The sequence below is a fragment of the Haemaphysalis longicornis genome, unplaced genomic scaffold, assembly GCF_048455015.1.
Source record: "Haemaphysalis longicornis isolate Haplotype H1 unplaced genomic scaffold, Haemaphysalis longicornis Haplotype H1 scaffold_4, whole genome shotgun sequence".
Lineage (NCBI taxonomy): Eukaryota > Metazoa > Arthropoda > Arachnida > Ixodida > Ixodidae > Haemaphysalis > Haemaphysalis longicornis.
The window spans coordinates 13,379,984-13,394,619 of record NW_027526361.1 but is presented as its reverse complement, the minus strand read 5'-3'; the positions used below and the strand labels follow the sequence as shown (position 1 = coordinate 13,394,619).

Here is a 14,636-nt window from a genome sequence, read left to right as displayed (position 1 = left end):
GCGCGTCGGCGAGCGTTCCGTCATGTGCCGGGCAGGCACGTTCCACTTGTCCTTGGCATGGCTCATGAACAGGCTGGAAAGTTGGCTCTGGCTGCAAAAAAGCTACAATATTACGGTAGAAGGCTCATCAAATTTGTTTTGTTATTGTAATGAACCTCCAAAAAGATTTAATTGTCAGTGATTATGTAGAAGCTTCATGCGTGATGAACAAGGAAAAAATGCTACTCTTTTTGTTGATTTTGGCTTCACGACAAAAAAGAAGCCATATGGCTAGCTAAGCCAAGTAGGCGAGGAACGTCAATGGCGCCGCCCACGGCGGCAAGCGACTGCAGCGACAGATTTCCCTCTTTAGTATGAAACTCTATGGGAGGAACAGACCAAGATGTGCAGTAAATATGCTGACCCCATGCCAACGGATGCAGTCCGGCTGGGCTGTCGCCGCTAGGCATGCAGAGGGAAACCTGCATGGCATAGATTGTTTCACTTGTTTCGTGGCTATACAATGACTTTGGTGCTTTCTCCAGATGACGAAGGAAAAAGGTTTTTATTAGGCTAGATTCGGCCACCTTGGGTCCTAGCGCTCCAGCGACAAAACAGGCGGCGTAAGTTTTGGGTATATTTTTCGATTTTTGTTTATTTGGGATGATACAAGTTCTCCGCGGGCCGAGGAGGCCAAGTCTTGCGGACAGCGTGACCCCCTTGGATGCTGCAGCCTTCCATGCCGTCAGTCCTATGGCGTCTTGGTAATTAAAGTCATCATCATCATCAGCAGCAGCAGCAGCAATAACTACTTGTTGATGTCCACTTCAGCGCGAAAGCCCGCCAAAGCTAGGCTTCCAGCCGCATACATTTTATTTGCTACGAATTTTGTGGTCCTCCACTGAGCTTGGTCTACTTGTCATTCCATACTTTTGTAAGCCGTTCTGTTTCCTGGGCATTACACTTGATGACCTCCGTCCTTGGCATGACATGGAGAATCAACACCACATTTTTTTTCATTTTATAGATTTGGCGAGGAAGGATGTTTTCTACAATGTTTGTTCTATAATCCACGACGCTCGTTTCCCATGCCACCAATCCCCACCTTTCGGGCTATATTAACATGATGTACGTTTTTCGTCCAGGTACTTATACTATGACCACAAGTTGGCGCCCGAAAATGTAGTTTCGAAAGTAAGCAGTGGTTGTTTGTTTCAGTTTCAGCGCATTTTTCCAGAATATGCGCGCACAGAGCAGCATGAATCATATGACTGCCGCAAGTCCCAAAACGTGGCGCTGTTGTGACGGAGCTCTTCTTATTGACCCTGCTGGCCACTGCTTGAATGCCTCCATGACAATTGTATCCATCCACCTCTTCTAATATTTAACTGTCTCGGCTGAAGGGCTGCTTCATTGCTCGCCTGTTTGATGCCACTCTCGGCTTCTTCATAATCATTTTTTACCTTACTACCGAGCTTTGAGTGAAGCCCCTAAACAATTCTTTGTATTACTCCCCCCCATTCACTTATCAAGACAATGTCGTCAGCCAACGGATGGCGGCTCACATATTCCCCATACCTTCCTATCCCTGACTTCTCCCAGTTAATCCCTATAAACGCCACATATAAACAGGCTGTAGGTATTTGTCTGACGTCATTACTAAGCAGGAGCCTGCATATCGCTCGACTGGTGAACGCGTGTCGAGTGTTCGTACAGTTCGTCGAGCGGGTTTCTAAAGTATACACCCAGCGTAGAAAAAGCTTCTTAAACTGCTCGGGAATCCTTTCAATCTGGTTGGGAATACTCATCTGAATAGAGTGTGTGCCATAACAGACGACGCGAAACGTGGCCTTACTGTATAGAAGGGGCTGCTGCTGAGCTATCCCGTAATATTAATGCTATTGGCCTAAAAAGGTCACAACTGAGAGGTGTTTTTTTTCTTGCTGCCGTTCGAGTCTTCGCACTCAGACGAAAGCAGAGTTCCGTTTATTGTTCGGTATATGACCAATTGTGTTTTCCGTCGTTCACTGGGAAGTATATAGAAAACACATACGTCCCTGAATCAGCCATGTAACGTGCTTCCTCCCATGCCTATATATATATAGGTACAACCTAAAGCTTTTGTGGCACGTCTAAAGAACACAATGGATTTATTGATTGTGAGGTTTAACGCGCCGACGCTACACAGGCGTTGTGTGTGTTCTCTTCCCTTGGTCCAGTTTTTTGTGCGCAGTTCCAGTCATGAACAGGCGATGAGGCGCGCCGTATTGGAGGGCTCCTGATTAATTTTGACCACCTGGGGATCTTTAACGTGCGCCGAAATCTCGAACACACGGGAGTTTTCGCTTTTCGCCTCCATCAGAATAGCGCCTCCTTGGGCTCAGTAGCACAACGCCTTAGCCAAAAGAACGCAATGGAAGAAAACTTTGCACCCCTGTGCACAAATGTGCTGTCTGCACGAAGTGCAAATCAATGCGACGTATAGTGGTGCTTTTTTTAACCTTTGATAAATATTCTCAACTATGCATACGAGGGAATTTCACCTTCGATCTAGTGGAACTGAGTTCAAAACTCGCCGAAGTATACACCCGCTGGGCTATGAGGCGCCCGTAGTGAATGACTCCGACTTGCTTTTGACCGCCTGGGGATCTATACCGTGCGCCGAAATGTCGACACGTGTGTTCTTTGTTTTTTCTCCTTTGCGGGTTCGATCCCGACCGACGTTGTCGCGGGATCGAATTCGCGGCCGTGGGCTCAACAGCACAACGCTTAGCCACTGACGCGGCGGGTTTTTACAAAGGCGAAATCCAGTTTGTTAGGACGTCAAAGTACGCACACGGACGGGGCGGCGAAAAAAGAAGACACAGGACGAGCGCTGCGCGCACTTTGGCGTTTAAAATGCAAAACCAACTATCCCAACAACATTCGTTAGTGAACCAGTTTTCTAGACTATTGCTCTCGCAGCAAAAGATCGAAGTTGGCGAGACTATAGTGAATGGGCATGCAGAGCCAGAAGCGCAGCTATAGTGAAAGAATAATATTGGGAAACGAGAGTTGGGGTGACCTTTTTATTCGGACACTCGGGCCGTGGAACAACACCAGAGGATGATGATGATTATGATTATGTGGGGATGATGGTGATTGGGAATATTGTGATGGTAGGGGCGAGCACTGATGTGTACCGCTGATGGCTCCGCTAAAGATAGTGTACAGACGAAGCAACAGCAAGAGCGCTGTCCGCGTAACCAAAAGGGCTGCCATTATATATTCTGTTTAGTGCAGTAAAGAAGTGTACCCAACGTACATGTGCCATCCGATGCTGATTGTAGAAAACCCAGGCGCACGGCATCGCTAACAGCGATGCACCCCTTAGTTTCAATCCATTGCATCTTCGTGGAGGAATGCATGGCCATATAGCTTCCGCTGTTTGCATCGGCACGCTTCATTACATCCGCACCTTCTGTCTCAGATTTATCCGTGGCGGCCTACAAAGGACCGTTCGTGTTCAGTTTTTAAAAGTACCAACTCGCCCATTCATTTGCGCATTCGGGGATATGCGCTTGTAAGTACGTAAGCTCGCGCAGCAGTTCCTTTCTCAACAGCCGTGTCACTGGAGATCAGCGGGCGCTGCTTGGGAAAAATGTGTCTCCCCCTTGCATTGCTAAAAAGGGAGAAAAAAGGAAAAGAAGTCGCCTTCAGTGAACGTCGCGATCCGACGCACGGCAGTGAGCCGTTTATCGGGATCCCGGGCGGCAAGTGTCGCCTCCTTCCCTGGACGACCGTTGTGGCCGCCTTTGTGAGCCGAGTCGGGCGCGCACCCCCGCCAGGAGCCCGCTCGGCTGCGCACAAAGGGAGCCCGAGGGGCCGTTACCTCCCCACTGTTATGACGCCGCCGCGGTCGATTGTCACCCGTTGCTCTCAAGGCCGCCCCCGGGTGCGACCTGGGCCTTCATAAAATCTCGGCGGGAGACAAAAATGGCCCGCATGCCCGACATCGGTCGAGGCCACGCATCGGTCGCAGCTCGATGGGCGCAGCGCGGAGTTACCTTGCCTGGGCGCTTCTTTCTTTTCCCCCTCCATCTAATTGAACAGCGTCTCGCGGACGTGTGACCTACATAGTTCACACACACCCAAAAAGGGGCCGCCCTATCCATATAGCAGGGGCATTTATAGCAAATGTGTGCATTACGCGTGTAAACAAAGTGTGTGTGTGTGTGTGAGGGGGGGGGGGGGCTGTTTCAGTGGTGTCGTACTCGCTACTGACGTCATCGCCGGAGTGCCTGCATTCCTGTAACCACCGCTATTTTCACAGAAGACGCTACACACCCCAGCGCATCTCTCTGACGTCATGCTTTGGAGTCTATACCCCCCTGACACAACGCGTTTCACAACGACGTTTGTCGCCACCGACACTCGCGGTAACTGAGAATTCCTTTGGCGCACAGATCCCTTCCGGAAGGGGGGAAATCGCGCATCCCCTTTCGAGCGTCAGTGGACTTAGTATCGCACGCTAGCGTTGCATGCAATGTCGCTAACAGATTGCAATAGGGTAATAAAATGTGAAAGGATTGTTGCCAGTTGAGATAGATGCCTCGGCTTTGTAGAAACGAGTTGTGCCAAACAAACTGCGGCTAAAAACACTGCGGTGCCGAGTTAGAACCAAAGCATTCGCCCATATGACGGAGAAAGAGAAATAACTTATTTGCACCCGTCTAAAATGGCGAGGGAGAGGGCATTAGCCCAAACCTCCGTTCATCCCCCTAACCGTCGGCCGGAATCCCTTGGGATTCGGTGGTGGTCAGGGCGAGACCGATGACCTTGCCTTGCTCTTCTGCTTTGTGGATAAGTATTAAGGTCTCCTAAGATTTTACATTTCTGTTCGTGTCGTTATAGGGAGGGCATGTCCAGACATGTGGACTAGGTCTGCAATGCCATTGCAGTGAGTTCGTCTATAGGATTAAAGACGTCCGGATGCCGTTACTGTATACAGTTGAGGGTTTGCAGTTTCCTCCACATAAGTTCCTCTTTTTTGCTGAGCTGTTTATCCGACGCTGGATAGATCTTGCGACCGAGCTTATAATGAGGAATTATTTCCTGAAATGACCTGAGTTCGTCACCCGCCGAAAGGGGTTCCGCGCGTGGAGGCGGTGAGTCAGCCTGCGATCGACCGGCAAGTGAAAGTAATTTTGCGGCGTCCTTTTAAAACGTTGACTGCAATCACCGAGCACACATGTTTTCGCCTTATGGGTGCGCTTGCTGAAGACGTGTTCAGGACGCTGCAAAGTCCGCACGGGGAAGAGAAAAGCATTGTTACCTGTAGCGTATGTCCAACCTACTGCCATGCTTACTAAAATTTCTGAAGATTCAATTTCCTGCCAGTGTACCAAATACAAACGTCGAAAAAATTCGGAGCCCCTTCGTCTAACGAAACGCGAAGCTTTCTTACGCAGCAGACCAAGTCGAATCAAAGTCCAATATCGTTCGTTGTCGTTTGAGTTTGGGCTGAGTTGATGATGATGCTGCCCTTGAAGTGTTTTGCACGCACCCACTCGGGGGGTGGGGGGATTGGTCAGGGTAAAGTGTTGACTCCTCACCTACGCTTGGTGTGCCTTTGTGGAACCCATTGTGCAAGTTGGCTTTCTGGCAGTGCGTTTTGGGCGCAACGATTTGGATTTTGAACTCTGAAGACATTGGCTTTCGACCAGAGAAAGCTTCGCGCTACAACCACCTTTCACTTCACCTACGATCATCATCATCAGTGCGTTTTAGCGCCACATCGGACGCCATCAGCGAGGCAAGGAAAGCTACGCTTTAAAAGTTTAGCAGTTAATAGTTTCAGCTTGCTCTCTTTCTACACGAATTCTGCTGGGCTTCAAGGTTTTTTGGCCAGGTGATTGGAGGAAACATGTCAGCGGGATCAGAGTTGCGGTGTGTCTCGTGCGTACCGCTTTCCACTAGAGTACTGAGACATAGCAAAAGGCGTTCAAATGGGGTACTACACACTTTATGGTTTGGCCGTTCAGCGGAGCAGCTACGTTCCTGTTCGTGTGCACACGCGTGTATTCCTGAATGCGAGGCAGCCGTGTTACCTAGCTATGCACAGTGAAACCCCGTGTTGAGGCCTTGCTTGTGTGAAATCGTAATTGTTACGTTTGCCCTCTCAAGATCAGTCTCGCCCAGTGTTTCGTCTTCTTCTTTTTTTTTTTTTTTTTGCCAGTGCAGTTGACTTCGCGATCCGCTGACGGGGTCCCCTCCCAGCGCACTTTTTCGCGTCGCGTCCACACAGCAGTTCGTCGTCGAAGTGCGAGCCTATTGGCGGCGCCGACGGTCCGGTCGGAGCGGGGCTCTTCGGCCCCCCGGCGTGGGAAAGCGGCCCGGAAGCGGCCGTTCCTCCGGGCAGCAGCAGCGGGGGCGATAAGGTCGCGAAGGAGGCAACCTGTCCACCCCTCGGAACGGTTACCCTCTCCAACGTAAACCTCTCGCCCACCGCAACCAGCCCACAACTAGCCACGTTAGGAGAGCCAATCGTGGTGCCCGCGCCCGAGTGGCCGCCGCCCCCGCCGCGTGCTCATGTCGCGCGAGCACACCACCCGCCCCCCCAGTATACTGCCCTCCGTTCCACACAGGCCTCGCTTTCTTCGGCCACGCTCGCGCATTTGCCCATTTCGACGAATAACGCCTCGTGACGGGGGCATTTCGCGATGCGTGCAATTCAAGGTCATGGCCAGGGAGTGTGGCGCGATTGGAAGCGGTTCGGAAGAAGTGATCGGAAGCAGTGTCTGTGCGCGACATGACGTACACGCTACAGAAAAGTACAGGTCATCCACGGGACTTCTGGCGAAACCAGCTGATAACCATACGAATAATGTGTATCGTCGGCTGGATGCATTTCGAGCCTCTCAGACTTGTCAGCATGAGCAACATTGGCATATATTCGAATGCTTAGCTAGCGTGTACGTGTTGCACTGGCCCAGCCAAGAGTGCAGTGAACTAGCACGAGACCTTTACCTCTGATAGCATAGCTGAGCGTGTTGCTACTATGGACACAGCTCACCGATTGCACGCACTCGCGCAGGCGGACATTGGCCTCAATGCTAACTAAGCAGGCTGGGAAAGACTGTGCGCTCGAGCGCACAAAGACAATCGTGGTTTCGAATTTGGCGTCCCTTGGAGGTATATGGGAGACACTATAGATTTCCCGATGACAGAGCTGTCTCGATGCCTCTCCGTTCACAGCTGTTAAACTTTATTGTCAAGGCGAGCGCTCTTATTGGAGCACTTTGACCGACAGATATGTCCATCGCAGTTACCACTGGCCAACCCACGCCATGTACAGTCGGCCAAATCTTTAACTAGCGTTCGGGAGCGGCGACTGTTCATGCGTCAGCGACGTATGATGTAAGCCAAGTTGCAAACAGGTCGATTTCCAAAAAGGTTGGGAGTCAAGTTGCAAACAGGCCCATCGTCTGCTAGGCTGTTCCTTCCTATGAGCGTCATATGACTAAAAAAATCGCAGCTCGCGCACGCTAGTTAGACATTTGGCCGACTGTACCTCGATAAAGGAGTGCCATCACCAAGAGCCGCTTCGAAAGGCGTACGAGTGCTTGGATGACATCCTAAAGTGCCGTAATGTGATGATCAGACAGAAGGAATGCTTGGCCATCTTGCGCGCGGGAATGGTTGGTTCCCTTGCCACAGCATCAGTGAGGCAATTTGGTGTATACGTAATTTTGGCCGTAAGGATCAGGGATGGGCAAAATGATCGCATGTATACAGATACACGACATTATGCATACAATGTGTTTAAAATGCCTATACAGGTTGGAAAATGCTATCCGGTACAGATACTGCGGAGTTGTCTTTGAAGCTTGGGTGTATTGCCTTGAATCCACTGTCCCTTCATTGAATTAACAGATGAATTGTCTACTTAGATGTCTACAAATCTTATTGACGTATATTGTTGTGCTAACTCGGTATCTGTTCACTTTCTAGGAATACGAGAGCTGAGTTGCGGACCTATCTATGCAAACCGCACTATCGCATATATAGCTCACCGGCAGGCGTTGTAATTCCTGCTATCTCTTCGCGCAATTTTGTTCGGCGTGTTTTTGCGTACGCGCTTTTTTTTTTTTTGGGGGGGGGGGGGGGGGACTTAGGGTGGACTTACATTTACGGGTGGCCGTATTAAAAAAAAATGCTGGCTAATGAGACTGCCCAATCTTGTGCATTTTGTTTCGGCGGAGACTTTTTTTTTTTTTGGTGCCAAAAAAAGAGAATAAAAATAAAAGAGAACACAATAACAGAGAATTTTAACACTTGACGATCGTCACAGAACAGAAATGTCACTAAATAAATCGTATTTCTGAGCTCCTCAACCACGAGAAAGCTGGGAAGATGGCCAAAGAAAGAAGAGGTAACGACCTAAATACGGTGGGAACTACGTTATGAAGTGCTTGCTGTATATACGGTAGAACTTCCTACAGCTTACAAAGAAAGATCCGGAAACCGCTTCCGAAAGGAAGCTTGGCAATGGGGACTCATTTGTGACAAAAGGCCGAATAAAACAACACAAATGATATTTTTCTCTGTTCCTTTAACACTGAACTTGGCAATATAAATTGGATGGACTCTTAATGCTTTGTTTTTGCATATAATTAAAACGATGAACCCTATGCATAACTTTAGCTCGAATGTTTGCATTGATTCCACATACAGTAACGTTATTTAAGCGCATGCTTATATTTGTATGATGCAGTTGTGTGTAATGAACTGTGTTTGGGGAATTACCGTTTACTCATTTTTTGAGACCCAGACTTTTTTCTGTACCATCTATATTTGACTCCTATAATGTAGTGCTAAGAACGCCGTTGAATCAATTCGAAACGGAGCTTTGTTTCGTTCTTGCTTATGGTTTCCGGGAGGCCATAGCCGAAGCAATGAAAAAAGCATTGGCTTACGCAATTTTGGGTTACGCCATAGAAGAAAAATAACTTGCACATATTTATGTCGTTTGCAGCTGTTGTGTTCTTTACAACTGTTCATTGTAAGGAGGCTACACAAAGGCCGTCGTTCCTCAGCGTGTGGTTAATCGCTGTTTCTGACCATCTGCTATCACTGAGGCTACCAATCTCGGGAAACTTGTTAACGACTGAGTTTCTAATGGCCGCTCCCCTTTCCAATACCTTCGGTCTCTGAGAGCATGAAAATGAGTCAAATTTCAAGCACACGTCGATTCGTTTTAGCGCTTGTCTGGAAATGTTACCCGTCTTTGAAGCAGTCTCCTGTTACGCGTCAATTCTTTTACGTTGTCATTATCGCCTCGTAATTGATGGTTAGGTGCCTTTTTGGAAGCGGGCGGAGTGTGCTGTATACGACAGCCGCCACAAAGCGTGCTCAGGACGACTGTTGATATGGAGTCCAAAGCACATGCTCCATGTATGTCGCGAATGTTTTGCTGCCTTTAAGGTTATTGGTGTTGTTTTCTGGGCAAGTTCCTCCCTTGCTGTGGGTGGTTAAGGAACACTGTATAGTCGACCCAACTGTTGCCCACGTGGGTCCGTGACGATTCCGAGTCAAGCGATCCAAAGAGTCGAAAGGTCCAATATTGGATCACGTGGTGGATCTTTTGACCCATTGGATCTTTTGACTCGTGGGATCTTCTGACTCGTTTTGGACCTTTTGACGCGGTAAGGCGAGTCAAAAGGTCCAATGAGTCAAGAGGTCCAATATTAGACATTCTGACTTGTATCTTTTGACGCGGCTAAGGCCAGTCAAGTGATCTAGTCTCGGTATGGGCCTCACCTTGGCGCGCTTTTGGTCGCTAACGGTCAAGACTATAGTACCGTTACCACTTCGTTTTCCCTACAAGGAGCGTGTTCATTATTCGTTCTAAGCACAAATTTCCGAACCATATGCTAGTTTTTTTTTTTTTTTTTCAGGTATATGCATGTTGCTCTCACACAAAACTACGTTTGCGCCACGGGCATGGGAAATTACCTCAGTGGTTAAGAGCACATTAACAACGCTGTTTACCGGCTCCGGCATTTTCAGTATCGAGCATTTCGGTTTCGGGGCCTTTCGGTACACGGAGCTTTCGTTACAAAAACCAATTCAAGCGCTCATTTTAGGCAGCAAGATATGTGAGTCGTGGCAGTTGCAGGCACAAAAATCGTACTTATTGAATACACGCGTTCTTGCTCGTAATTCTGCATTATTTTAACGTATTAACGTAGTAATAAGGTGATGCGGCCTTACCAAATGAAGCACTCTTTATCTGCGGAATAGTTGCAGGAATAACTGTAGCTTTGAGATAATATTATTGTTGCATACATCGTTTTCTTTCTGGCGACTTATTATCACCATATCTTTGTTTAAAAATCAGTGACGCTAACAATTTTTTTCCAATTTCGAGTACCTGTGATAACAGTTGCGTAATTGATAGCCTTCGCTAGGGGATAGGAGCCAGTCGCTTTCTAACTCAATCACAAAGAACTCGTAATTTTTTGGCATTTTGCATCCATGTGCTCTTCTATTTGCTGATAACGCAACGCACATAATGCCTTATTACCAATGCGTTACCAAGTGCACCTTCTACCTCGCTGGACGTTTCCGTCCCGGCGCCACCCCCATTTCCAGGAAATCGGTGTGTTTGGTGTGTTTGTGATTTGAAATACCCAAAAGCATTTTTAATGCTTTCTGGAACATACATAGATTTAATTTGCTGAAATGAGAGCTCATTTGTCATTTTCGGCGTTTTTCCTCAAAGCATACTGGTCATAATTTGGTCGTGGCTTTGTTCTTATCCGAGACCAATGTCATCATCACCTCCCCACCGCCTGTACCTATTTATTTGCACAAAAGGGAAAAATCCCTTATTGAAGCGAAGCCACGCAAGCAGGGGTTAGCGCTACATTATCGAGAGTGTAAAAAAAAAAAGAAAAAAAGACACGCGGACTGCAACTAGCGGCTTCAGGTTATCATGGCGTGCTTCAACTCGGATCTCCTGGAAACCTGGTAACGAGCTTCCCATAATGTAGCAATGTAGCACTGATATTCGAATTCTTGATTTTTTGTAGGTGTAATCATGAGCCATGTAATGGTCATTTATTTGATAGATGTTGACTTTGATTAACGAGATGCAAGAACATTTGTCCGGAATATTTTCAGCAGCAATCATACAAATCAGCGCAGCGTATCCGAATATGAGCGACATGGGGTCGTTGCTCGTTGACATCACTGAAGCTCACATTCTGCATAAGCAATAACTACCAAATTATTGTAATGTAATGGTATCCAATCACAGAGTAACGAGAAAAGAGAACAACCTGAGAAAATAATCAGAAATAAAAACAAGCTTGATGAATGGTGTTGTTCATAGCGTTCAAATTAGCCACGGCTTAATTCAAAGCGCCAAGTGCATAGCTTCTACATTAGGTGTGAACGTTCGGGTATGGGAGCCAAAACAGCACTAAAAATACAATAAAATGACGTAGTCTATAAATTGCATACCTATCCATTGCTCCGAAGGTTCTCATTATTCATTGGACCTTCTGACGCGGTTTACAATTATTGGACCTTTTGACCCGTTGGATCTCCTGACTCGTTGGATCTTTTGACTCGCTTTGGACCTTTTGACTCGTTGAATCTTCTGACTCTTTCGACCTTTTGATCCACATCGGACCTTTGACCTGTTGGATCTTTTGACTCGGGTGTCACGTGATTATTGGATCTTTTGATTCTTTGGACCTTTTGACTCTTTGGATCCTTTGACCATAAGCGGTCCGTGACGTACCCTCCTAAAGGCGATGAAAAAAGTACCTCCAAACACTCGCCTGCAGGCAGCGCCGCAAACGAGCAGCCGTTTGGGACCCGCGGGCGCTCACCGCCGTCTCGGTAATTCCAACGAGTTAGCGACCCGGAAGCTGTTGGAACAAAGCGAGTTTTTGACGTTTGGAAGTAATTTTAAACGCATGCACGTAACTACGCGAGCCCGAAGTGAGCGAGTTACCGGGATTTTGTTTTTATATGCTGACGAAGCTTTTCTGGTGACCGGGCGCGCAGAGAAGACGGCCACGTCTATACGCGAGAAGACCCCCGCCGGGTGCCAGTGGCGGGTCGATGTCATCATACCAGGAGGTCCTGAGCGCGTGTTCCTCCGGACGGAGGAGGCGGGCTTCTGCGTCGTCGACGGCTTTCCCCGGAGCTGTGGCGGGGGCGCGGCTTCTATCTGCAAGTTCTGAGCCTTGCCGGGGAGGGAGAATTCACCTCCTTCCGACATCATCCGCACACCTCCGACCACACCAATGCGTGGCTCAGCCCCTGTAGATAAGCGAAGGCCGGGCGCGCATCGGGTGCCCTTGAGGGTGCGGACAGACTCGCTGGAATGGAGCCAGGCTCTCTCGCACCCTCCGTGGGGTATAGAAGAAGTTGTTGCCGAAACGGTATACATGTTAACCAGCTTTGTTTATACGGAGGCGACTGTTCACTGTGCGTGGTTCGCTAGATACCATTTTTTCCGTTGGCAGTTTTCAGCAGTTAATCCGAATCGAAGTATCGCACGATTCCGTGTTCAGTAGCGAAACAAGCTGTTTATTTTCACCATGTACGCGACGATCAAGTGGAGAGGCCGTAGAAATTTTAATTCCAATATAGCGAAGGGCGGCGCCATACTTAAGTGTTTGCCATTAAAGCCACCAGGGCTTCATCGACAACGATATTTTTGTAATCTCTGCCCTGTAAGGTCTTTCCCATGATTCGCTGCGGTTTTAGCGAAGCTTGAAGGCTTCGATCTCCGGGATGTGTAGGGCTCCTGCGCCTGAGTCGTGCTGTACATGACAGTGCAAGTCTGTTGCTAAGCGCCACGCGCGACCTAAACTGCCGAGGTGGCCGGGAGGCCAACCCTGCAAGCGACCGGCATGATGCATTGTCGCAGATGGGCTCAACCGCAGCACTCAAGCCATATGGTTCGCGGATATTGTCTTGGGCTGTCCAAATAGGGCGAAATTTCTTCCACCGATTATTCACGGATCGGGCGTGGTTCCAAGCTGTCTTTGAGAAGCCACCGACGGGACACTGGCCCAGATGATGGCGTCTCGCGGGGAATAGACTTGCGCCAGAGACGTTAACGTGCTGCGGTGACGTGTACCCGCAGTATACGCGCTGCGTGCGGCAACTCGACTGTATACCTATCATTGCCATAGCACCAAGTAGACGCATCGGGGCCGTATACATGGGGGTCCGGTGGGTTCGATTGAAAGAAACAGGCTTTTCTTACTCATACCACCCATGTATTAGCGCACGGGTTGAGTTGGAAAGCCGTCAGGGCGAGTCCTGTCTGAGTATACGAACTCAGAAGAATTGGTCCTGGAAGGGCGTTTGCGGTACCATCACCGTACGCCTGATAGCGTTGGCTTTGTCGCACACAAATCACATTGCATGCACTCGACTACCGGAGGCGCGAAATTTGAACGCATTGTCCTGTGTGCACGCTTCTAAAAAGATAAAACCAAATTGCGTATAGCGTTTTTGGAAACCTATCGAAAAGGGTGCGTCCACTCACACATCCGAGTCAGACTCCTTTTGCGGAAGGGCACCTTACAGAAAAGCAAATCGCTGTTGTCTTTCGGTGCGGTAAATGAGTTCTCGGTGGCGCACTGTTGAAATGCACTAGCACACGGTGGCGGATACATTATTGTACAGTTGCTTGACGGGTACGTGATGCACCACTATTCGCAACATGAATTTTCTATCATGCTATCTAAAATGGCTTGAAGTGAAATTGACTGGATGTATGTACTAAATAGAAACGCAAAAAAATGGAAATGAAGTTTGTATTTCTGCTAATGATATTTGGCCGCAAGCTATTTTTTACACAAAATCCAGCTCTTCATGTCTGTGCCCGGGGCTGGTGGAAAACACTTCGAGGGGATCAGGTGTTGCGCCGTGTGGCACGCGTGCATGCTATTTCCTCAGGCTTACTTTCATTTTATACCGCGGGATGCAAAGGTACCTGGGGCTGCTCCGTGGCCTTTCAACGTTGAACGTACCTTTTTAACATGCTCCTCCTTGTTCGAGGCAGGGCGTATCGCGAAGTGGTGCATGATACGGAGGGGGACTTTGCATAAGCTCGTCTCCGTTCTCTTTATCGCGGCAATGTGGGCTCGAAAGAGTGCCCGCTTGTGCATTCTTCGCTTGTGTCGAATGAAATTACAGTTGACCGGCACGCGCGCCTTTGGAACGCCGTTCGGTCGTTCGGGTCTGGCCGCGAGTGGAGAGATGTGTGGTAAAAGGGGGAGCCGGGACCAACTTGGCCACGTTACCGACATCGCGTTACCGTCGCCAACGCCCCGCGTTGGTTGTGCTAAGCTTAAACTGCCTTTGTGCTTCTTGGAAGGCGGCAGCGCATGTAGCAACTCTTTCCACCTCGCAGCCGACGGGGCGTCGAGCGGGGCAGGCTTTCCTCGGTGGCAGCCCGCCCTCCCCGCGCTCAGTGGGACTGTCCTGTCTGGCGAGCCCGCGCGCAAACAGGACTGCTGCTGCTGCTGCTGCTGCAGCACCGCACGCCTGTCTGGCCGCCGGCGGCGGCATTGCAGCGCCGCGTGCTTCCTCGCGCCGTGAGCTCGCCGTCTGGCCCCCCCCGTTCGGACACGTGAGTCTCG

The 14,636-nt window shown here is 49.1% G+C and overlaps 1 protein-coding gene across 2 annotated transcripts in view; it reads left to right on the top strand.

The window, feature by feature from the left end:
• Positions 1 to 14,636, top strand: part of LOC144178276 (uncharacterized) — a 116,038-nt gene that overhangs the window by 33,545 nt on the left and 67,857 nt on the right. For both annotated transcript variants that reach the window (XM_077706012.1, XM_077706011.1), the window contains exon 2: positions 14,408 to 14,626. In XM_077706012.1, the coding sequence (XP_077562138.1) occupies positions 14,408 to 14,626 (219 nt within the window). The remainder of the gene's footprint in view (positions 1 to 14,407; positions 14,627 to 14,636) is intronic.